Raw genomic sequence first — 25,808 nt, forward strand, 5'->3', positions numbered from 1 at the left:
ATCTATGTTTCACTTACAGACGTTCCATGAATTGAACAACTTTACAATGTGTAAAAAGATGTTGAGCTACATTAGACAGGAACCCAGAACAAAACACGTAGAAGTCCGGCCTATACTTTTGATTCTGTGCATGCTCGAAGGAATTATGCAATTTACAAAACAAATGGTGTATGTACACAATATTTCTGCCTGCCAAACCTCGTGAATAAGGCCACTTCACTGAAGGCGCAGACCATTAGAGCAAAACAAGCTCCACCTCTGGAGGTGTTTCATCCAGTATCCTAATTACTTTGCTCTACTTGTCGAAGCAATCTACTCTCGTAGTCCCACAAAATCACTTCATCTGGGATGTACTTGCCCCAGAACCAATGCAATTTCAGGACCATGCTCATCCCCTCGAGAGGGACGTTCCTTGTTTCTGGCACAAACAGGTACATGAACACGATCATAATTGCTAGTAAGAAGGCAAAGAAGAAGAAGATGGCAAACTTCATGAAGCACAACGAGGAGAGAAAGGATTGTGCAATGATGAATGTGAAGAGCATGTTGAATGCCACGGTTATGGCCTGTGCCGTTGGTCGGGCCTCCACAGGGCTGATTTCACTTGGGACTAGCCATCCCAGCGGAGCCCAAGACCAGCCGAAAGCCATCACGTATCCACAAATCAAAGCCAACATTATGTTTGCCTCAGCCTTTGACAAAGATCCTTCACCTGTCACTCCGAAACTGAGGCCTATAATGGCCCCTACACCAATCTGCGAAACAAGAAAGAAACCACAACGCATGCAGCTAATTAACACTTGTATTGGCTGGGAGAATATTGAGCAATGAATGAAACCACGTCGGCTTTCTTCGCCGTGGAAAACAAGAACAAAAGATGTATTAATTACCTGGCAAATCATCATCAACAATCCACCTACAAGGAACAAAACCCTCCTCCCAAATCGATCTACGGAGATGATGGAAAGAACTGTAGCTACGACAAAGACACCTCCGGTAATGGTTGCGGAAATAAGGGAAGCATCGCTTCCGAAACCCATGGTCTTAAAGAGAACTGGCGAGTAAAAGATGATATTGTTGATGCCGGTAAGCTGCTGGAATATCGGAATGAGGATGCAGATGACGAGCTGAGGCCTGTATCTTGGTAGGAGTATGTTCTTCCAAGGATATTCGACTTTGTTCGAGAAATAGCTCGCATAAATCAGATCTTGGAATTCATGTTCCACATTTATGGTTCCACGGATCTTCTGCAGTGTCCTCTTCGCAGCATCATGGTGGCCTCTCTCGATTAGGGAAATTGGAGTGTCTGATAGTGCAAGAGCTCCAACCATCATAACCATAGCAGGAAATGCCACTAATCCTATCGAGACTCGCCAACCAAATCCGCCCGGAATCCTCGCAGCAACAAAGTTGATGAAATTCGCAGCAAGAATCCCAATTGTAACTGCCATTTGGAAGTAGATGTTAAGTGCTCCTCTATGCTTTGCCGGTGCCATTTCGCACAAATATACCGGAACTGACTGTTACAAGCATATATGCATTGATTGTATCAACGCAGGAGAAGAAAAAACTAACATTAAAATCCGAAGATAGGTGAAGTATACATGTATATACAGATATATATAGTTGCATGGACACTCATTTACCTGATTACAAAATCCAACACCAAAACCGAGAAACAAACGGCCTACTATGACCCATGAAACCTTATTTGCGATGCTACCAAGGAGTGCCCCTGTGAGAAAGAGAGAGCCTCCCACAAACATGGACGCTTTCCTGCCATACTTCCTTGTGATTGTAGATGCGAAGATGGAAGATATAAGCGCCGCCAGGTAGAGGGAAGATGTGAACAGGGTGAGTAAGTGATTGTTGTACTTGCAATACTCATCTTCAAGAATTGGTGACCCACCTTTTGTTTTCTCGTGTGTCGCTGGAAAGAACTTCTTCAAGAAATCATCCATGGTCGTTATTCCACCTGCATTTTCTTTCCCTTATCAAAAGGACGGTCATTTGTTTAAAAATTGGTCATTTGGCATCTAATCCCCAAAATCGGAGTCAAGCATGGCAAGTAACTCGCGCTTAATCCAATGCACATTCCCGCTTGAACTGAGAATCATACTCAACTCAGGAAGCTTGCAGTACAAGAAATTCTAAAACCCAATTTACAAATGTAAGTTGTTCTGGACTTTCTATAGTATCGTGTAAAGGGTCCAGGCTTGGCCAGGACAATCTCGAAGCAAACTATAAGTCACGAGTCGAGGGCCAGGCCAATCTCAAGATTAACTCGAGCCAGGTCGAACCTGAACTGACCAAGTATGATAGGGAACCAAGGGTTGCATTCACAAGCTCCACAACCCGAGTCACAAGCTCTTGAGCTATGATCTGGTCAATCAAAATACTTAACCCACACGATACAATTATGGGGAAAAAGAATACAACTCATTCGATTCTGAGAAATTTTCAAACACTCATTGAACCATATGCAGGGCAGGTCCTAGAACCAGAAAATTGTTTTCCATAAGAAAATGGTGCTCAGAGAAACAAATTCACCCTAGGATTGGAGGAACTGACCTGAGATACCAATGTCGTAACCGAAGAGGAGTCCGCCTGTGGCCGCGACCATGCACGTTACAATGACATAGAGAGGCAGATGTTCTTCATGTTGCCGGGTTTGAGCAGTAACTACCATCTTGTTTTAGTTTCAAACCTCGACCTCGTACATTGAACAGGCAACAACTTATCCTTTTCTTTCCTGTTTCAGGAGGAAGAGTTTTGTAATAACAAATCCCAGGTATGCTAAATTTGACAGTTCGTCAAAAATGTTATTTAGTAATAATTAATTTAGAATCCGAGTTGGGAATTTGGGCTTAACTGTTTCCTATATTTAGCAAATCATGAATTTTTACTTCTTCGCATTTTCTTGGCTGGAGCCTGAATCTAGGGATGGGTTACAATACTAAAAATGAATCTAATTGCTGAACCAAAAGTAAACGGAACCTAAACAGATGCAAAGGAAGGCACATGGACCTAAAGAAATGGACAGAAAAGCTAAATAATTAAGGTGCATGAGAAGCCCCACTATCGAAAATCGAATTTAAACAAGGGTATGCGTTACTACATTACATCCCTTTCTCAGTTGGGTACATATTTCCTCTCATTTGCTATCTGGTGATATCATATTTCTCTCTGAAGGTTTGGAAATGGCTGATACAATTTGTCATATGAGACTACGATCTAGATTCTAGATAGTGTGGAAAAAGAAATGTAAAATCCGAAAAAAAAAATTATACGATAAAATTCGATAATTACACATGAATTTCCTTACATATAAAGGATATTTAAAAAAATTATAAATTCGATGGGACGAGTAAAAATCCCGATAACATTCCATGAATCCATCGCTATTTTGACGTGTAAAACAATTGAGAGAATATATTTTGGGAGTGAGCTTGACGCTCAGTGAATAACCACAACTTAAACTAAGTGGATCATAGCACGGGTTCAATAATATTATAAAAATATCGTCGAGACCTTCAGGGACGGCTCCACACTGGCAGTCTCTCTGCTCCAAGCAGCCCTTTCCTACTGCTCGGCCTACGATTGGCTTAGGGCGCCACAGGACTTGCCGACTCCTATCAATCTCATTTACACAACTCAATACCTCACTTCTCATTTCCAAATATCATAATCGATTATATAAAAATACATGCATGATCTGTGACACTGACATGGCCATGATAATGTAGTTCTAAAAATACCGACGTAATGATAATAAAAACACTAGTTTAAGAATATATTACTCACCTTGACAAGTCCCTCGAACCTCAAACATCAAAAACCGAATATTTTCTAATTTCTAGAATTTTGCTCATATTTTTCCCTCAATATTCTCTCGCCTCTCTCTCTCTGTAATGTAATGGTTTTGGATGTTAAAATTTAAATGACAAAGAAGAGTTCGCGAGGCCATTTAAAGGGAAGAGTAAGGTGGTGGAAATGGATCGAGATGGATAAGTGGCACTTTAAAATTGGATGAGCTAATAACAATAAAATGGATGATGACACATGGAAAGTCAAGCTTAATACTTATCTTCTTAAAATTAAAAATCATATCATTAATCAATAGCTAAATCTAATGAAAACTGTTAAAATGCGAAAATGTAGTTATACAAGCACTAGAAAAGTCGGGATGTTACCAGAAATGACTTGATGTAATACACGCTCTCGGATTCCAAGAAAATCACTTCATCCGGGATGTAATGGCCCCATTACCAATGCACTTTCAAAACCATACTCATCCCCTCGAGAGGGACATTCTTTGTCTCCGGCACGAGCAGTAATGTGAAGACGGTCATTACTGTTAATATAAATGTGACGAACATGTGGAATGACGCGGAGATGGCTTGTGCAGTTGTTGGGGCCTCCAGAGGGCTGATTTCACTCGGAACTAGCCATACCCAGCACATCCCAAGACCAAGCAAAATCCGCCACATCCCCGCAAATCAATGTCAGTATTCGGCGCGCCTCAGTCTTCGACAAAGATCCTTTGCCCATGAGCCCGAAATTCAAGCCTAAAATGCCCCCCAACACCAATCTGTGAAACAAGAAAGGAACCACAAGGAACCTGAGTGACCCTTGTATTGACTTGGAGAAAAATTAAAGCTATCTTTAAAACATTGCTGATTTTCTTCATCACGGAAAAGAAGTACAAAAAAGTATTTACCTGGCAAAAAAAATTACCACTCCCCCTCTACAAGGAACAAAACCCTCCTCCCGAATCGATCGACCGAGATAATGGAAAGAAACGTAGCTAAGCCTTTAACACCTTCATTAATGATCGTGGACATGAGGGAAGCATCACTTCCAAAACCAGAGCTCTTAAAGAGAACCGGTGCATAGAAGATGACGGCATTGATGCCTGTGAGCTGCTGGAATATCGGAATGAGGATGCAGATAACAAGCTGAGGCCTTTATTTGGGTAGAAATATGTGCTTCCAAGGATATTTATTCAACTCTATTCAGGAAATAGCTCGCGTAGATCAGACCTAGGAACTCTAGTTCCACTTTTAGGGTGCCCATGATGCTCTGCCGTTGTTCTTTTCGCCGCATCGTGTTGGCCGCTTTTGATTATGGAATTTGAATCTCTGAGAGTACAAGAGCTCTTGCCATCATAAACAAAGCAGGAATGCCACCAAGTACCAACCCTACCGACACTCGCCAACCAGATCCGCCTCAGTCTTCGCAGCAACATAGTTGATAAAATTTGCAAGAAAAATTCCACTTGTGACTTCCATTGGGAAGCCAATGTTAAGCGCTCCTGTGAGCTTTGCCGGTTATGTGCTATTTCACACAAATATACTGAGATCGACTGCTAGAATTGCCAATTAAAGTCGGATTTGGCGCATTTTCTGATGGATATCATTTTGTCCATAATTCTGCCATTTCTTGTAGTGAGAGCCATTTATGGGCCACCAATGAATTCACTTCGAACCATCAGGCTAGCTACGTGATATTGAGTACGAAACATATGTCCCAAGCCAAGCCTGCCAGGATATGCCAAAACTTAGTCCGGCTCAGTTCGATTGCACCCCTAGCAGGAGAGCTTGAAATCTAGAGCAAAGCTTGAGCATGCCAAAACTCGGGCAAGCTCACTCCACTTGCATCACATTAACAGTAAATACAACTTATGAATAATAAGTCTCAATCCGAACAGAGACATTCATTTTCCCTGAGATTTATCCATGAAGTCTTTCACAAACAAAAGCACTACTGTATGGGGGAATTTCTACCGTGCTGTGCGAATTCTGCAGGGGGCAGATCAACGTTGTCGTCCACGCCCCATGGTACAAAAACATTCCCTTGTATTGGTACACAACAAACTACTATAGATCTATAGTAATGCCTTCAACAACTAGAAATTATCATAATTACGAGTCTCCCTTTCAATATGCTTCGCGGGTTATATGCCTTCTTGTGACCTTAAAACAATATATATTAAAAAAAAAGGAACAAAAAATTGAAATTGCAGATAAACAAAAATAATATGTATAGTTCTTCGAATTAATTATTAAGAGTTGGGGACAAAAGTTCCAATGTATCCGATCCCAGCAATGAAGAAGGCAAACGATTGGAGGAATAGATAGATGAAGTAGCCGTTCCTGCCATGTTCGAAATCGTAGCATCCGCATAAGAAGAGGTATGCGCCCACACAAAGCTCTAGCATGTGGATTCTGTATGATGAGAAGACACAGTTAGTCATATTAGTCGTCCTCCAATGAGTTTTGAGAGAGTCCCATAATAATTTCTAGGTTCGCGATTTTATATAAAGGGAACACGTACCTTTCGCCGATCCGGATACGAGGTTTCTTGGGAGCCTTGTTGCCTAACTTGGTTTTAAGAGCATCTCCTAACTTCTCGGTGACAACCCACTCATTCACCCTCCCTGCCTCTAACAGTCCGATGAATGTCGCCTTCATCCGGTGGAGCGACATGACGTTCTCAAAAAGGATCCAGAAAATCAGCAAGTGGAATGACCTGCAATATTGGATTGTATTTGGTGAGATCACACATGTCTTCAACATATTGGTTAAAATTAATTCTGCTCAGACATCAACTTAATCATGATCACGAGATATTTTCAGTGGGTTCTGAACTTCTATATAGTAAAGTCCGTCCATTAAAAGTACAATTTCGAGTTGAGCTACAAATTCGTGGTTAAGTAGATTAAATTTTATGATTAAGAAAAGGGTAAATTAATGGAATGGACCTTGGAGTCCCAACAGCATTGAGGAGAGTGATGGTGGAAGGAACATAAACAGCTCCCCACTTGGGGACATGGACTTCAGGGACCAACACAGTCGCAGGCATCACCATACAGTAGAACATAAATGTCACGATGTGGGCCACTATCTTCCTCACGAAGAAGAAGCTGTAGATCACATACATCTTCTTCCACAGTGACACTTTCTGGCAAAATAAAGAAAGTTCAACAATATCGTGGTTAGCTATCTAGGTTCATTAATTAACACAAAATTAGTAAACTGAGATTCAATATTATTTACCTTGTTCCGGAATATTTCCACTGCCATTTTCTTGAATAGATTGGCTGGACCGCAGGACCACCGATGTTGCTGATAGCGGTATGCTTTGAAAGTACTGGGCAGTTCGTTTTTCACCTGCGCATTTATGCGAGCTCCATTAGGTATTTATGAGCGAATAAATCATGTTGACATAATGGAGGAGGATATCGGTGTTTCGGCCAATTAACACCGAGCATAATAAGTTGGATTTATTTCTAATGAATTTTCGTTGTACATGAACTTTTTCCCATGTGATGCCTTGAAAACTTGATGATACATTATGGGTCCATCCGTGGCACACTTTCTCGTGTGTACAAAGAGGCAATAATATAGAGCTAAATTCTTGCTTGCAATACAAGATAGTTGGACCAGCATTTAGCAATCATTTCTCATCTTCAAAAATCACATAACCAATCCAAGTTTATGGTTATAGAAACCGGAATACCTTGAGGTTGCCAACGTAGACAAATTTCCAACCTTTGAGACTCGCTCGAACAGCCAGATCCATGTCCTCTACAGTGGTCCGATCCTTCCATCCCCCGGCCTCATTCAGGGCCGAAATCCTCCACACACCAGCAGTTCCTTTAACATCGCACAACACGGAATGTATATATATACTTTCTTTTTTGGCACCCGAAAATACGGTAATTCTATCAAAAGGGAATTATATATGATGATGCGTGTATGTACCATTGAACCCAAAGAAGGCATAGGTTGCGGAGCCCACTTCCTGTTCCACAGTGAAGTGGTAATCCAATGACATCTCTTGCATTCTTGTCATTAAGCACTCATCGGCATTCACTGCAAATTTATATATGATCATTGCCCATGAGATTTAACTATGATGATTGGCATATAATATTGGTACCGAAAAGAGCCATTAAATGAACTAACTTCAGCGTCTCATTCGTTTTCTGGGGCAGCCAGTGCCTCGTGTATCCCGGTCTTCTCAATTTTATTTTTTATTTTTATTTTTGTTGGCAATGGTCCTCTCAATGCACTAGACTTACTGTATTTCGATTATAATTTTACCAACGCAATGAAAAAATTTATCATTTCCTAAGTGTTAAGTTCGGTTAAAATTTCAATTTATTACTTATATAGTTTGTGGGATGACCGACCCACTACTCAACAATGATTGGAAATGTACTCCATGCATTTGACCGGGTATAATCCCCAAGTTTAGTAGGACTAATCTCCACGTAACTTGCTAAAGCTCATACACGCAGTCGATAGATTACATGTACGTACGAATGATAAGTTTAGTGGCTCAAAAGTCACCTACTAAGAATTAAAAGTTCTCGAGTTTGATGTATGTGGGACTTTTCGTATTCCTTTATTGTCACTTTCTCTACTTTTGTTTTACATTCATAAACTTCTAATATAATCTGATATATATATATATATATATGTATATATGTATGTAAGATTCAATGTGACAGTAATTACCAAACTTCCAGCGAGCCTGGACGAGGGCGATATCGGGGTTGTGAACCAGGAAGGGGATGGTGCGCCAGAGAAAATCGGGCTCGGGCTGGAAATCAGCGTCAAAGATGGCAACAAAGTCACAGTGCTTGACATAGCTGTGCTTCATGCCTTCCTTGAGAGCCCCGGCCTTGTAGCCGTTCCTGTTGCTTCGAATCTCATACCTTATGTTTATGCCTTTGCTCGCCCATCTCTGGCACTCCAATTCCACCAAGTCCTGCAATGCATATATTAGTATACACTGGCTGGACCATCTTTCGTTGGATCGGTTCGGGATGAATTGGCCGAAAAACAAATAAACTTATGACATGGGCATTAATTAATTGAAGAGTGAAAATTAGAACCTTAATAGCGGGGTCCGTGGAGTCATCAAGGACTTGAATGATGATCCTATCAGAGGGCCATGAAAGCCCACATGCAGCTCCAATTGACAGCTGATAGACCTGCACCATTTCATGATTTTCACATTTCAATTTATCTTTATTGTTTTTACCATCCGACAGTTTCCCCTATGATTGACTTGGAAGAAAAGCAAATCCTGTCGAGGATTTTGTCGGCCCACGATTTCTGCATATATAGTCATTCTTTTTTAAAAAAATTGTTTACTCTTGTGAATATAAATATTATCTTATAACTATCTATATTGTTTATATATATATATATATATATGAAAAATTAAGAAAAATAAATTCTTACACGTTTGTCATCTCGCTCATTTTTCTTAATTCTAGTTTGAATCAAATTACAAAAGGAAAATTGAACTATATTACGCCTGAGGAAGAGGCTTCCAGAATAAACTTTACCTAGAAATAGATGTTAATGAATGGCTAACTTTTGCCTTTCGCATATTATTAACATTTGAATAAGGAAATTTATGCCATTTTAAGTGAAGCAAAGCAGCTTATCTATAGTAAATAAACTGTGAAGCACTAAAATAGCAATATTGTTCGGTACTTCGGCACCCATTTCACCCCGAAAAAAAAAGAAGCAATATTGAGAAGATCAAATGATGGCACACCCTGCAGAACTTTTCAAATGTGGAGGGAAATTCAAATAATAGCTCAGCTGAAAGTCTGAAAGCAAGAAAAGCGGAAACTATGCAAATTCTACACCAAACTTGTACAATGGTTTTCGGATCGATTTGGACATCATAGCAACAACTAAGCCGATTCTAGATTCAGCCGCAACAGAAAGAGGCCAACCAGATATCAAGAAATAACAAGAACGAAAATGATTTTTTTTTTTAAGTATCAATTGATGTATTGTGTTTCACTGGCCAAAATGCAAAGAAAATACTATTTTGAGTCTCTGACTGTACATATTGTAGTTAGCTTTGCTTTCTCAATTTTTGGCCTGAAAAATGATCTTTCATTTGATCCCCCTGTAATTCTTTTATCAATAAAATATGTAACGAGCCCAAATAGCTCCGAGGTGTTAAAACCGTTCGAAAGTATGGATATGAATTTACGTGTACATAAGGGAAATATATATATATATATATAGGCATGCAGTTAGTAACAACTGATTTTCCCGAGAAAACAACTGAACCAGCCGGTTCGATAATAGGTCACTTGCAAAACCAATAAGTTTCAAAAAGTCGGACATGTTGATGTAAAATGGCACGAGTCGGCCTATTCTTAGAAAGAACCAGTCGATTTAGCCAGCTTGCAAGTATAATTCATTTTTCAGTAAAGATTCATTGGGAGGAAGATGTCGGGGCTTGACCTTTAAAAACCGACATGATTATCGAGAAAGAGTAGTCTACGCTTTTCAGCGCTTCGTTCGTACCTCCTTCTCATTGTACATGGGGATTTGGACGAGGACCATGGCATAGGCCAAGGAGCCGGACTCGACGTCATCACCCATGGACATGGACTCCCACTTGTACCGCTTGTCCGGCCTGCGCCCGAACAACCTTATAATGGCTATCACTATCCCCATGTAAACCCGGTCCAGGAACAGCATCACTGACATCACCAAGCACACCCCCACCGCCACCCTTAGTGCTGGCACTATCACCGGCCCCCGCGCCTGCTCCCACACCATCACCGACATTCCCCCGCCGTCCATCGAAACAGAGAACTGAGTGAACTCTAAAGGTACGAGGAGTGCAAGAAAATACAGAGCAATATATATATATATGTTATACACAGTAAAAGGGAGAGAAAGAGAGGGCGGAGTTTCGAATTTGTGCTGTAGCTGTTGGGTTTTGCTAAAAGGGCAAGGATCGTTGATGGGGTGCGGTTGGATTTCGGGTTGCTTGAGGATGACGGATGGGGGAGGCTGGAGAGATGGCAGAGGTGTCAGAGGGGGTTTGGTTGAAGAATGCTGTGTACGCTCTGTTTCTGCATGATCAAAACAAGACAGAAAGGACGCAAAGTGAGAAGCTTTGGTAGTGTAGCTTCGAGTTCCAATCAATGGAGTGGACCCTTTTGCTCAGAGAGAGAAAGAGAGAGAGGGGGGGGGGGGGGGGGGGGGGGGGGTGGGGGTGGAGCTCTAATCCTCTGATTATCACTGAAAATGGCGTCTTTCCGAGTGGCGGGTCTGCTGTTCTGAGGAGTGTTGAGGGGGGATTTATATAGTTGAGGAGGAGGAAGGGAAGAAGAAGAAGAAGGATTAAGATGGAGTTAAAGGGACAGAGACTTGGGATCCGAAAACAGGGGAGATTGCTGTCAGATGCTAGCTAAAGCCTCCTCCCTCTGCTCTAATTCTATTCTGGCGGAAGAAAAGTTACTATTGGGACCCGTCGAATTGATCCAAAAAAATACTCATTGAGGACACTCTGTATGACACTACAAGAAATAATCGATTGCACATCGTCTAGTCAAGCTCGGACTCGGCGAACAATGAGAAGGGTTCCCCATCTCAATCTTATTTTCGGATAGTAGTCTTACTCCATTGCACGGTGGGAGAGACCGAACCAGAAGAACTTGACGGATTGATGGTAGAGGATACAACAATGCATGAGACTATATCTATAATTTCATGGGACCATTGAAAGAGAACGATAAAGTACGAAGGAATTTTGACTACACACAAGTACATGCCTCTGATTGTATCGATCTTATTGATCCTTTCTTGCAGCGTATTTATCGCGAGCAAGGGTTATCCAGACTTTTCTTATGCTGTTGACTCCGTAAAAGTATCGGTAATTCCATGACTGTTTGTTCGTAGCTCTTTTCACGCATGTATAAATGTTTCCGACCCATCGGATAAGAATATGCAAGATGATCTCACAAAATGGAGATTGCAGAAAATTCAGCGACTTGCTGCAGTTGTAGCCCTTCTGGTGCAGTTTTATTTATCTACGTTGGGTATAACAATGGAACTGTTTATCCGCAGCAATTGAAACCTTGTAATAAACACTAACGGAACAGCCGGATTCATGAACTTGCTCTGCTATGTTGTGCTATTCGTTTCGGATCAACAAAACTACGATTTTCGGTGTTTGTAACAGAATAGTTCAGCAGTTTTTCTGCAACACATGTTCGGATGTCGAATCATAGTTGATTGTTTTCTTAAATGAAGCAATAAAAACTGGTAAGTACATGTATGTGTGTATATCTACTGTCTAATTCAGTGTACGTGTCAGAAGCTTTCCTCTTACTCGAGTACGGGCATGAATAAGATCAAATTCCACACACTACATGTAAAAGCAGAAGCAGAGAACATGGATGCATCATTTAAGTGGAACTACTAAACATAACAGCAACGAGCTCTTGAGAATTCTCGTTTCTCTCTTCCTCCAAAAGTCGGAGCTGTCGAGTAATAAATAAATAAACCGCAGATTCAACACGCCGTGTGCATATATTTACCGCCGTTTAATTAATTTCCCGCGTGATAAATCACAACGTACCTAACATTGATTAATTTAAAAGATTTTAGTCGGCTCAAAATCTTACAAGCCCGCCTTTCATTGGCGCTTCCAACTCGTCCCAGGCACATCCAGTGACCCATTTTACCATCTCTTTAGCATCTTTCTTTTTGCCTCGTTCCTTCTACGGTGGTGCTCTGTCGACTTCTCCTCGAGAACAATGCTCGAGGCCAGTCCCCGATCGAATTTGTGTGAATGAGATTTGAAGATATTAGGTTCATTCTGTCAGTTCTGCATTAGGAGTGGGTGTCTACTATCTATCTCTCTCTCTCTCTCTCTCGCCACCCATGTTATAAGAATGGTGTTGGCTATGAATTCTTTTTTAGGATTGAGGGGATTAGGGAGTCGATCGTCTCCTGCCGTGTAGAATAGGTCGCGGTCCTTGCTCGCCAAAGAAGCCCTCCTTGGCAGGCATGGCTTGTAAACTCGATGTGCATTAACTCTAGCGGCTGCACCGGGAGTCCTATTATCGCTCATGTTGGAGGCATCAACTCTTGTGACCGTAACTCACAGCCATCGCCATGCTTTGTGCTGTACATTATAGGAGCTTTGTATTATGACGGAGCGGCTTTTTGTAGCTGGTTTTTCTTGTGCCTTATGGGGTTTCCGTTTCTTCCCGGTTACTGGTTCTTACTAGGTACTCTCTCTATATAGCTGAATGAAATGAATATTTCTTGATTAAAAAAAGTAAATAAATAAATGGTAAAAGTACTACACTCTGATAAGTTTTATCTTGAGAATACCTTTTTGATTAAATCGGGAGATATTTTCAGTTTATTAACTAAGATTACTCATAGTTTGAGCGTCAGCTTGCCCTGATCACAAAGTGCTTTCAGTGAGTTTCGAACCCATATATAATACGGGTAAAGTTATTTTTACAATCTTTAGTATTATGCATAAGATTCAAAATATGTTTACTACATAAATGATGCAACACTAGACAAAAAAAAAACAAAAAACAAAAAAAATCTTGAATAGATGAACAGCCAAGGGAGGGACACATTAGGAGTAAACCACCTAAGAAAGGAAAAAAAAAACCTTTGAAGCAAAGCTTCTACTTTATGTTCACATGGAATGGTTTCAATTTTCAAATCCTGGTTGAGGATTGCTTTCTAGAAAAAGGACTATTATATATTCCACCGGAAAAAGGACTATAATGTAAACGAGAGCTTTCAAATTTTGGGTAAGTCCAGAAAATTTTTAAAGATGGTTTTAATGGAATATTCAAGATGATTCTATATATATTCTCAGCACCTGATATGGCTTATACATTAAGAACTTAATCACCCCTCATAAGTCCCAAATCGTACACTTTTCCTTAATCGAATTTAGTCATCGTTTGAGGAGGATAGAAGCATCGAATCAGTCGATTTGACCCTATCATCCGCACACCCATAATATATATATATATATATATATATATTAAAATCATCAATTGGGATAGCTGGAACCAAAATTTTTGTCATCGATCTACCAATTTTTTCATATAAAAATTCTTACTAATTCGTAAGTTGATCAAACTAATTCATGAGCATCTAAAGTATTAGCTAATTAATCCGATGGAAAGATGTCATTATATATCTTGCTTAATCATGCCCACAAAAGTACGCTGATCCCCTAATAACGTGTTTAATAATATGCTCTAAACACCTATAGGTGGAAGATGCCCCAGAATTTGTTTTATGGATTCCTTTTCCTTAATTGGTTTGAGAGTCCCTGTCTGGTCAACATTAAAGTAATATATAACTAACACAAAGCTTAGATCTACAATCATTTTCAGTCTATTTTTAGGCAGAGGGGAGACCATGGTTATCAAAAATCCATGGACAAGAATAGATATTTCACTGATCAAACAAACAGGAAGTTACTAAAATTGTACTGTGAGATTTGAATCCCTAATTAACTATCCCCGTAGATGTCCTATGCTACCAGATCGCTTCAACCGGAAGCTCCCTCGCAACAGCTAATGAGCACTAGCTACTTGCACGGGACAATCGAACTTAAGATTGGGTCGATTGTCGTCGTGTTAGTTTTTTGGGCATATGCAAGCACATGTTCGGCTTTAGTTGTGTTTTTTGGTACCAAGCATGTGTTGATAGTTATTAATCCCATATTAAAAAATCGATAAGAAATTCCTAAGGTTATAGATGGTCATGCGAATCAAATAGGATTTATAGAGAGGATGGGTGGGATTTAAAGTCCCAAAAATATTTAATACATCATAAGTGTGTGGCTCATTCCATATCTTGGAATTGAAATTTTAAAAGAAAAACTTAAATGCAGCCAACACTTTAATATCTCTTAGAATATTTTTAACTTAAAATAATTTTAGATTAAAAAAAAATCGAACAGAGTTTAGTAGGAAAGGACAGTGCAATGGTTGCCCAATGCTGGCGACCACCACCCTGTGGCTCGACTGATCGGTGGTAGCCGGTGTCGGGTAACCATTGCCTTAAAATTGTGCCCTATCTTCTCTCCTCAAAGAGCGAGGGAGAGGAGGGAGAGGGAGCAGTGATGACTCGAGACTCGATCCCTGCCACCAATGCCCCCATCAGAATCGTCAATGACCTCTGGAGTGGCCAACGACCATGATTGTTGTGACTATGGCTGGCGAGGCGATGGGTCCTCCCTTCTCTATGCTCATTGGCAAATATCGTAAATTAGATGCAAGAGTGTGGACATTTCCGTCATTATGTGTAAAAAAATTATCCTAATCTAGGGTGAATCCACCTCCTCAGTGGGATTAGTATCTTCAAAATTATATTTGGCCAAATCCCTATCCTTATGCTCTGATCACCAAACCTGGATTAAGGATTTCAAAAATCCTAATCCATATCCCACCCACAAAACGCAGCTTAAGTATATAAAGATTATTGGACTAACCATTTTATCAACTTGAGTTTTTTAGTTAAATATGGAGCCAACCACGTCTAAGCCCGGTGAAAATTTTAAGAGTATGAGCTAAAACATTGTTATTCCTGCACATTCAATCCCCAAAACATTAGTCGTATGTCGTAGTGCAAAGCAATTTCAATTATCCCGTTTCTTATCTAGACACATTCCATGAGTGAAAAACCAACTCAACAAATTACGTCGGAGCAAAAATTTACCCGTTTAGATAAGTGTCTAATGCGATGGTTCTTCGGGAACATAGTAAAATTAGGTAGAATGATATTGAAAAGGTTAAAATGGTCTTGCGCGAAGGATGATATTTATGCAAAAATCAAGTAAAAAATCTAGAATGATATTTTTATCTATCTTATCCCACAAAAGAAAATTGACATTTTCTAACTTATATTCCAGTGGGAAAATTGTCCCTGTAGCGTGCTTTCTGCCGACCGACACCAATCATTCCCACAGCTTTGATTTTCCAAATTTCAGCATCCAAAACTATGTGATTGGGATGTGATCCATTAAAGGGCTGCCTTCATTAAGAGTCTGTTTAACCATCAAAAGATTCATAGAGTTTGAATGTGCCATCACTATTAGGAAAATGCCAATCCTTTCAATAGGGAAAAATTCAACAAGATGATATTCCTCACTTAACAAATCATAAAAGATTATTTGCTTTTGAAAGTTGTTCGTTCAAAGTAAATATGGAGAGTCTATTCTTTTATTTATATATATATATATATATATTAGGCCAAAAAAGAGATGATGGTAGCGAGGGTTTCCGAATAACAATTTGAGGCTTAGATTTATTCAGTAATTGAAAGAGATAAGCTTCATTACTAACACTGAAGCCCTTTTGACTTAGTGGTGAAATCTTGTTGAAATTTGCTGAATATATAATTTAACAGAAATATTCATTGATATTACACATACATCAATATTAGCCAGTTTAATGTGGCTCATAACCTTTCATTAAGCTCTTTGTTTGAAGCCCCCACACGCAACATTGTCATCAATTCGGGATGTTTCTATCGCATCTAGTTCAGCCACGCAAGAAAGTGGTCAGCATAATGCAAGTTTTCGATATGTATCTTCTTCGATACTCGGGTGTAGCAAGAACGGACGAATATCTGTACTGTTATCATAGCATGCATGAATATTGTTGTTATATAATGAATACATATAGGAATGTGCTGGATGATGCAGAGTTACACTGTGGAGGGTGATGAAACGGCTCAACTGTGTAGGCAGGTGAGAGGCTGCTTGCAGGATAGCTGAGATGTCAGAATTTTGTTCAAAGGAGGAAAAGCCATGCCAATGTAGGGATGTATTAAGGAAGAATATTGATCCCCACCATACATGAAAATGATGCTAAAATCATGCTGTTTTTTTTTTTTTGGCTGCAATGCTGCTTCTAGTAATTGATCCTACTCTAGGTAAGAGGTGAAATAGGGAAATCGGGTTTAGATTGTATCCGGTCTCGAAATTTGAGTTTCTGAGTTCGATTTCTACCCTTGAAGTTTTCGATGTACTAATTTCTGATTTGAAGGGAAATATAGGGAAAATTGAAAATGTGAGTTTGGCCAAGTAGATTGTTAGATCCAATGAATTTCCTCATATAAATGTATATGAAATAACATATAAAAAAGGAGAAATTACTTTCGTGCAGTGCCTTCAGATAGGCACAATCAGTTCGGGAACTTTGATTCGTATATATAGATATCGTGTTGATTACTAAATTTAATCTCATAATTTTAGCAATCAAATAAAACCCATTAGCTATTTGTCAGCTAATTCACCTATCGAATTCATTGAGAAATCAAGATCTCCAGAGAAACCATGCCACCACTGTCTTAACTTAGAACCCTTCATCATCAAGGGGCTAAACTGTTTACTCTTTTGAAGTTTGAGTAAATTAATTAGATTAAATTAAAAGAGAGGAACCTAAATGAAATAGTCCAAAAGTTCAGAGTCACAGTGAACTTGGATTTTGTCCGATCGATTCTCAACTATTAAGTTCAAAGGAAAGATTATTGAGTACAAAAGAATTTCAAAGGAACAATTACTACGTAACAGTTGATTAATGCAAAACGATTAATGCTAATCATGATTAGCATTAATCAAAATGACATTGTTAGGTGCGGAGCTCTTTATTGGGACCATGCATAGAAGAAATTCTTTGGTGATTACACCCCACCATGCGATATAGAATTAGCTGTAAGATTTTGATGAACAAATAAATGAGTATTCAATGAGAATAATATATGCTATAATTATTTTTTTATCTGTAGAATTTTTATCAATTTCTTTCTCCCAACATATGATTGCGAGGTAGGATTATGTCAATGTAATCCATTCAATATGGATTAGAATCAAGGCTCCTCCATCTTCAAGGGGGTCACATTACTTCGTCGTCTACTCGAACTTCACTGAAATGAGGTCCTGAAAACTATGTTATACCTGTTTAAGTTCGAACCCGTTGAAGAGAAATCACATCTCTCGATTGAGACTAGTTTAGAGTACCAACTGAAACTAATCCAAGAATCACTTCGATGACTATATTGACGAACCTCGTTCTACTGATAACGTTTGAATGACATATGCTTATGCCACTGGCACTGGAGACTGGAGAGGTTGTGCACTCATGCAATTAGGGGCTAACTGCACAAAATGAAGCATCAGGAATTTAGGTCGATTTACAAACCTAGTGCAACGTTCAAATTCAGACCGAGAAGACACAAGGTTTCATTTTTTTTGCACATCTAGCATCCGTCGTCACTCTATCATCATGAGAGGTTTTATCCCTTACTTGGTCGAAGAATAGCGGGCTATGTCTGGAATATTCCACGAACGGTTTCTGCAGTATTAGGTTGGACCCTGATGAGATAATAACACCACACTTTCTTGAATAGAACACTCAAGTAGAATTCGTATCACTCGTACTAAACTTTACACTTTTATTGATCTCTACGAGGCATTTCTCCCTTGTCTAGGCAGTGCCAAATGAACCTATTTGTTCCAACATTCAGCAGTAACATCGATTGCTCGACTTGAAACTCCTCCTACATATTTCCATGTTTTGGAAAAAACAATACCACATTTTATGATGCTGCAAGAAATGATTCAATGAGGTCCATCAATTTATTGAAGCTCGACCTCATTACAGATTGCTCATATAGTCATAGAATCGCAGAATGTAGCTCTCCGAACAGATCAGCCGATTTCTCGATAGAAGATTTAAGGAAGCAGAAAAATATTATTCCCTCGACAGATAGGAAAAAGGAATATAATGTTATAATGCATAGATCATTTATCCCTTATCATTTCATCATCTTTGGCGAAAGCAAAATGGAAGAACACAAGAAAGAATGAGAAACCGAAAATGGGCTGAAAAATGATGAACTAACACTCTCATTCTTCCCTTCGGGAGAGCTAAAAAGAAAAGTTGTCTCATGGTTTTGGCCACAACCTGTCCATACTATTCAGAACATTCCAATTAAGGACACCGCAAACTGTGCTTTTTCTATTTGTAATAAAACTCCGCAACGCTCCTTCCACTGAAAAATGAGCCATCCTCGTGAGAAGCGGTATCTGAACTTCTATTGAGGGGACAAAGTTGGGCAGCGTGACAACCTCATACTCTTCCATGATACGCTCCACGTCGATCATGAGTTCTCCTTTACCGCTGTGATTTAAGGGAGAAATGACGAATATATCATGAATTCTGTGATGCAAGAAAATCCAAGGGTATGTTCCTGCGCAAATTGTTTGATAAAAGAATCACACCATCCTTTGAAGTTCAAAATCAAGAAACTATATGAAAAAGTTGCAGCAAGAGTTCAATTGATAAGATGCAAGCCTCTATGGTCAAAAAAGGCTGAAGGATTAGCGAAAGAGCTCAATTGTTAGATTCCTCTATAGTGACGTTTATCAGCTGTCTCCCTAATTTGTATTTATTGCAGTCCATTCATGTCTTGTTGCCTTTACGCCAGCCATTACAGAAGGTGCCGGGTCAATATCTAGGATAAGAATCTATTATCATTCCTTTTCTTTCTTTTTGGTCATACCTAATATCATTTCATAAAGCCTACTAGACCAAATGCAACTATATTTGCATATGGACATGGAATCCAATCACCATTTTCAACTATATTAGAATTCGATTGACAGACTGTGTGCATCCTCTCCTCATAGTTCCAACTTCCTACGCTTTTTTTCTTTCCCATTAGAAGCCTTTTTTTTTGCCTTTTTTGTGTAGATAATATTAGCCTGCAATCTCACCAGAAAGCAGAAAAAAGAATTGCCCCAAACAACTAAAAAAGAAAACTACTGGAATAGCATTAGGACATAATACGACAGTAAACCAGAGAAGTTCTCTCCATAAAACCGAGTTGGTGTAACTTACATGTTTTCAACCTTTTGATGCACGTATTTAGACTGGCGATTGAATCATCGAGAGATAGTTTTTGAATCGGCCCCTTCAAAATATTATCAAACTTCAGAATGCCAGAATCACTGTTACTGAATAGAATTGTACGATGATCTCCAGAAATGAACTTCTTTATAGATGTTATCATATCCTGAGATCTGCCTTCAACAAGACTTCCATCAATAACCTATTCATGCATGAAATAAGAGAATTGTCAGGGTACTGACAAGATAGACACTAAAAGAGAATACGAATCAAGACAATATCAAACGATGAAATACAAATCCAAGTAACTATAAAAACATCCAATCTGATGTTAACAGCAAAGCCTATAAATTCATAAAGATCACTGAATATGAATTAGGAGCAATTAGCAAATTAAAAATTATTGAAGTGAATTCTAAGGTGAATCTAACTTGAACCCATTTGTGAATTCATCAGCTAATTGCAAGATCTAATGCATAAAGGTTAAAGAAGCAGTCCCATGAATCCAAAAGAAAACTGCTCTTTCTCCTGGTATAAGGAATATTACCAGCAAGGAGATCCCAGAAATATCAACAGCCTTCAGTGAAATTAGCTCCAGAAGTCTTTCAGGTATGGATACCAGAAACTCAGGTTCGCAGCTTTTTAAGCTGTTGGAGACAAATCTCTTATTAGAAAGAAAGAAATGATGTACTCCTTAAATAAATATAGTACTTCATGCCATTGCCATGAAAGAACTGACCAGTTAGAAGTTAAACAGATCTTATTTCAAAGAAGAAGATGCACGGCACATGATATGCCATGATGTACTAATAATGAAGCAGAAAACCCATGGGGAATGCAAACTTAAATGGATGTGTAAATTTTAATGCTATAAATATAAATGAGGGAAGCAGTTCATCAATAATGGATGCATCTTCATCTAAAATTGTTGGCCTTCACACTGCTATGGTGCTAAAATCAGGAGCCACTTGCAACAGGAACAGACGTATTTGGCAAGTCAAATTTCATCATATAAATCATCGGTATCATTCCTAACATGCTACATGCCAGCACCACTGACTTTGCAGCCTTAGAAACAGAAACAGGTTCCATGTTATACTTTCAGCGCAAAGAAAGTACTGATGTTTTTGGATAAGTGAAAGTAATAATGTTACCCGTCTATTTGATGATCTAAAGCCGCACCAGCATGTATGCTCACAGTATGTATTCCAAGAGCCTTCAAGGGCTTGCAGATATTTCGTACCTGACCATGTATCCAAAAAGAAACAGCTTTCAACATATTTGCCAGATTTTCTCTCAGGAGGGATAAAGTACATACAGCAGACAGGGCTTTCAAAATTAGGCGTCTTCTGGTGACATTGTAATAGAACTGTATGGAGTGCAGAATCTAAAGTCATGATCAATAGTCTCTTCCGAAGCAAGAAATTAAAAAGTAGAGAAGCAACTCATTCTTAAGAGCATCAAACAATACATGTACAGAACAATAAAAAGTTTCTTGAATGAGGACATTTCACATCCAAGGTACTAGACTCATGATAGCACACCAAATTTTAAGCAGTAAATCATATTAAATGCAAAAGTAACTCATACAGGAAAAGCAATGCTGCAACATCTGGGCAAAGAAAACAAACCTCAGAAGCTTTCTCCCTTGTCGGGACCAGATATAAAAGAGAAGGGCTGGAGAAGGATAGACCCTCTTTCTCCCTTCTTGCAATGGAATCAGCGGCAGTGGAGACTATCCATGCAATTTGCTCCACAGAGGAAGCAGTTCCACTTGTTTCCAAGATGTCCATCCCGGTCGCATAAAGTTTCCAGAACTCGACCCCCCAAGCATTAACAAAGAAGGGGCTGATCTTTTCACCATTTTCAGCATCACAGTGACACAATGAATCTTGGATCGTTTTCAAGCACAGAATGAGGAATTTAGACGGGTAACCCGAGTTTTCCAAGGCACCATTTTGCTTGGTCTTACCAGAGTCAACAAAACGATCCTTGCCCACATTACTAACTGATTCAGTTCCCTTCACCCGCTCATTCTTCGAAGGTCTAGAGTTCCCCATGCCGTTTCCAAAGTTAGCAGCTTTCGCGTCGCTATTTCCGGCAGTTCCTTTGCCCGAAGCCGAACCCTTCTCGTGGACTGCTTTAACTGCTTGAGAGCGTACCTTCTTCTTGGTATCCTTGACTAAAGGATCCTTTTTGCCTTGACGATCATTGAAGGGATCGTCAGGAGTAGGAAGACTGAAACACATTCCCTGCAACAATTACACCAATTCAACAAAACTAAAGCTACAAAGACCTGACACTAAGCACAATATACATTTCTTAACCCAGAAATCAGGCAAGCGAACAGGCCACTGACACGAATTGATCCATTTCTCGGTGCTAATCATGCACTGAAGGCGTGACGGATTTGAAACTGATAGAAGATCGGGTAAAAACTACCTCGACATCCAGTCATTTGCGATTAGGAATTCCAAAGAGGGCTTAGCGTTTACCTGGCAAATACGGCGATTGCCGGCCTTCCGGCGCTTCTTGGCGGCGATGATGGAGGCAATACGCGCCGAGACATTCGATGAGCCCTGCTTCTCGAGCTTCTTCCGGTTCGCCTTGTTCTTCTTCCTCGCAATCACGTCGTCTCCCTTCGCCATTTGCAGAGGCAGCGAGAGCGCGAGAGAGAGAGAGAGGAGATGAAGGAGAGATACCTCCGCTGAGCCAAAGAGTCGGCGGTTAGGTTAGTTTGAGCGGGAGGAGGTAGTGGCAGTTTCGAGATTTTTGCCAAAAAGCAAGGGCTTTTCTGTCAATTAGCAAAGCCTGTTTGAGGGATGGTGAGGGCCGGTGGCGCTTGGGCTCCATGGAGATTCCAAGTACAGCTTCATGGTCATGGCATGGCACTGGCACTCGGTCCAATCTTTAAATTCTCCCGAAAGTCGGCCTTTTTGACACGAGTGCTGTTTGGTCATCACATTACTTACTCGATTCAATTAAATTAATCTTTATATGAGAATATATCGCTTAGTCATTATTATTTTTTTTTTTGAAAGGTGTTTAGATTTGAATATTACGAAAGAATTTCAGTATACAGTTGTTTCAATTTAAAATTAAGTGTTAAATTGTGCACACTTTTGCACGCACTGGTTAGAAACAAAGCCCTTCTGATAGCAAAGAAATTTTGTTTTCATAACCATCACTTGTATAGACTTGAGACAAATTCATAGGATACATGTATAACTTTGCTCTTTTATTTTCAAGAGCTAAAATGGGGACGAAATTGGGCATTAAGTTGGCAGGAAACTAGGTAAGCCTCTTAGACCTGGACCATTTCATTAAAATCGAGAGTAACTAGGTACACGCCCACGTATTGTGCGGTTGCATGAATTATGAATCATATCATTTATCATTTATCATGAAAACTCTTTATTTTTCAAGAAATTATATAATACTTATTTAACGAATCAAAGAAGTTTATTATATTTTAAGAAAGCATCTATTTTCAATTTTTTTAATCCAATAATTATATATCATAGCTGCGTTAAAATAAAATAATTGAAAAATATATACAACAGCTATTATAAATGACCGGATGAATTTATTCCAATAAAACCCCATATGTTATGCATGAACATCCCTTGCCTCTTGTATCCTCAGGATTCAAAACATTATGAAGAACTAGTTCTCATACCCGCTCGTTGCACGAGGAATTTTACTTCTTCTTTTTTTCAAAATCTTCTTAGTTAATGAATTTTCAGGTTTTGGATATGAATTTCAAAATGACTTCTCAAAATTATATATTTTGTGCATAAGTTAAATGGTATTTTCATTTATTCACTAAAACTTAATAATACTTATAGTAGTGTGTAATTCATTGGTGTACTGACAAAATTATAAGAGTGCCATGTAAAAGTAATAAATCATTTATTAAGAAAAGTTAGTTGTAAATGACAATTAATTAAAGCTCTAGGCGAGATTTTTATATTTTAAAAAGGTATATTCTAATACTAATATCAACAATATAATCTTTCTAAATATACATTTTACAGAATAAATTTCTTGTACTTGAATATAGAGGGCATTAATGATAAACTAAACTACGCTAAAATCGGATAAGAAATGTATAATTAGAATGTTTCTAGCTTGAATCATAATTATGTTTTTACGATTAATTTTTTAAAGTCTTTGGTTTTTTCCCTTCATGCATAAAAATGATTTATTAAATTATAGTAACAGTGAAGCAAAAAACTAATTTGTTACAAATTTCAAAAGGTATGCATGATTTTCGCAATCTTTATCTTTTTTTTATTGAAAGAGAAAAGATAAAAGTAAATGCTCATAGAAAATTTATTTTCCTAATGCTAATAGAGGATCAAGTGACGTCTAAATATGAGTTATATTTTATGCACAACAAAATGTATAGGAATGTATTTACATATTTTGTTCTTTGATTATAAAATACCCACATAGCATAATTGTGTTTTAGGTACCTTACTTAAAGAATATTTAACATAAAAGTTTCTTAACAATGACCGATTAATAGAAGGATTTATTGCACCATATAGTCTAACGTTGACAGATATTCTTAAATCTATCTCAACGTTGTTTTTTTACCTGAGGTATCCCAACGTTGCTATTTTTGTTTCACCAACTATTCCCCGGGGTTAGATGGTGACATCAAATTAACAACGTTGGGATACCTCGGGCAAAAAATCGACATTGGGATAAATCTAAGAATATTTGTCAACGTTAGGCTATATGGTGCAATATACCCTTAATAGAATGATATTAGTTTTTAAAATAATCTTAGTAAGCTAATTGCATTTCTAATTTTAAAAAATTGTGAAAAATGTTAATGAGATTTTGTTGAAGAGAAATATTTGTTGCAACATAGAAAGGAAAGCAATGAATGGTAAGAGAAGGCGTATAGAAAAATAAGAAACACAGTAACACTTCTTTTTCTTCCCCTTTTCTTTTCTCCCACAACATTCAAAGCCGATGTAAAATTGGCCAACGTAAGTGCATGTACCGATCCATTATCCCGAGCAAGGTAAATATAGATCATTCGCACTCGAATATTGGAAATTCACCGAGATTAAATTCTTATAATCTACCTCAAAAGAAATCATTTTTTGGTGAAATCCCAACAAAATTTGATCTGAGACATTAGTTATAAGAAGTGCAACAGGGGAAGAGAGAATTTGCTTTCACCAATGAATGGACGGAAGGTTTTAATAGTTTGGTGCTTTATATTTAGATATGCAATATTATTTTTTGGTACATTAAAACACGTCAATTGGTAATTTATTATTTTCACAATTGTATATAATATTTTCTATAATATTAGTAATTTATTATTTTCTATAAAATAATATTTTAGTAATTTATTTGTAATTTTCATATGTCGATGTATCAAGAGTTCAATTGTAATTTGTTAATATGCTAATGTGTTGGAAATATGAGAAGTCTCGGATGCCACGTAGTTGACACATGGCAGAGGCTGATAAATGACATAACTTGGTAAAGTAATATGTCAAGGATATGAGAGTCTCAAATGTCATGTGTCAAGCATAGGATAAGGCTTGAGTGCTACATGTCAAAACCTAACAAAGTGTTCCAGCCATTATAAATAAAGAAAAATTTTCACAACCATTTAATTAAATAATTTAGTAGGCATTGAATAAGTATCATTTACCAGTTTTCATGCGTTTTACTCAATGCAATAAAATTCTACATATTAATTTTATGGAAGAGTTTTAGATTATTTGACCATTTACTTTATGTATTTTATTATCTTACACATTAAAATGTCAATGTGTCAAGTTTAATTAATAATTCATTTGTAAATTTCAAAAATTATATACTAGTTTTTAAATATTGGTAATTTTTTATTTTTTATACCTACACATTATTATTTCAATGTATCAAGAGTTTAATATGTAATTTATTTGTAAATTTTATTAGTTACATATTATTTTTAAATATTAGTAATTTATTATATTTCATAATGTAATTTTTTGATATATTAATATATCGATGTGTCAAAAAAATAATTTTCCACAATTGTATATAATCCTTT

General features: G+C 38.2%; 3 protein-coding genes across 4 annotated transcripts; all 3 read right to left on the reverse strand.

Annotated features, from left to right (window-relative positions):
* LOC116197216 (sugar transport protein 4-like) lies at positions 1-2,711 on the reverse strand. Its single transcript, XM_031527287.1, has 4 exons — positions 2,572-2,711; positions 1,647-1,975; positions 891-1,520; positions 1-755 (listed from the first exon to the last, which is right to left on the reverse strand). Exons 1-4 carry the CDS (start codon positions 2,687-2,689, stop codon positions 282-284), a joined length of 1,551 nt encoding a protein of 516 aa, XP_031383147.1. The 5' UTR covers positions 2,690-2,711; the 3' UTR covers positions 1-281.
* A 3,177-nt stretch (positions 2,712-5,888) lies between these two features.
* Positions 5,889-11,097, reverse strand: LOC116194496 (glucomannan 4-beta-mannosyltransferase 9-like). Its single transcript, XM_031523306.1, has 9 exons — positions 10,350-11,097; positions 8,906-9,004; positions 8,526-8,778; positions 7,767-7,877; positions 7,522-7,658; positions 7,059-7,172; positions 6,764-6,963; positions 6,337-6,531; positions 5,889-6,227 (listed from the first exon to the last, which is right to left on the reverse strand). Exons 1-9 carry the CDS (start codon positions 10,629-10,631, stop codon positions 6,065-6,067), a joined length of 1,554 nt encoding a protein of 517 aa, XP_031379166.1. The 5' UTR covers positions 10,632-11,097; the 3' UTR covers positions 5,889-6,064.
* A 7,502-nt stretch (positions 11,098-18,599) lies between these two features.
* Positions 18,600-22,483, reverse strand: LOC116197996 (probable ATP-dependent RNA helicase ddx5). Of its 2 annotated transcripts, none has more exons than XM_031528291.1 (6): positions 22,237-22,483; positions 21,373-21,993; positions 20,896-20,984; positions 20,289-20,388; positions 19,733-19,943; positions 18,600-19,082 (listed from the first exon to the last, which is right to left on the reverse strand). In XM_031528291.1, coding segments are annotated over exons 1-6 (1,176 nt in total). In that variant the 5' UTR covers positions 22,390-22,483; the 3' UTR covers positions 18,600-19,080. The 2 variants fall into 2 exon arrangements, with proteins under 2 accessions (XP_031384151.1, XP_031384150.1); XM_031528290.1 differs by having other exon boundaries at positions 18,600-19,012; positions 22,237-22,481.
* Between the last annotated feature and the right edge of the window lie 3,325 nt (positions 22,484-25,808).

The sequence above is a fragment of the Punica granatum genome, chromosome 2 (assembly GCF_007655135.1).
Source record: "Punica granatum isolate Tunisia-2019 chromosome 2, ASM765513v2, whole genome shotgun sequence".
NCBI lineage: Eukaryota > Viridiplantae > Streptophyta > Magnoliopsida > Myrtales > Lythraceae > Punica > Punica granatum.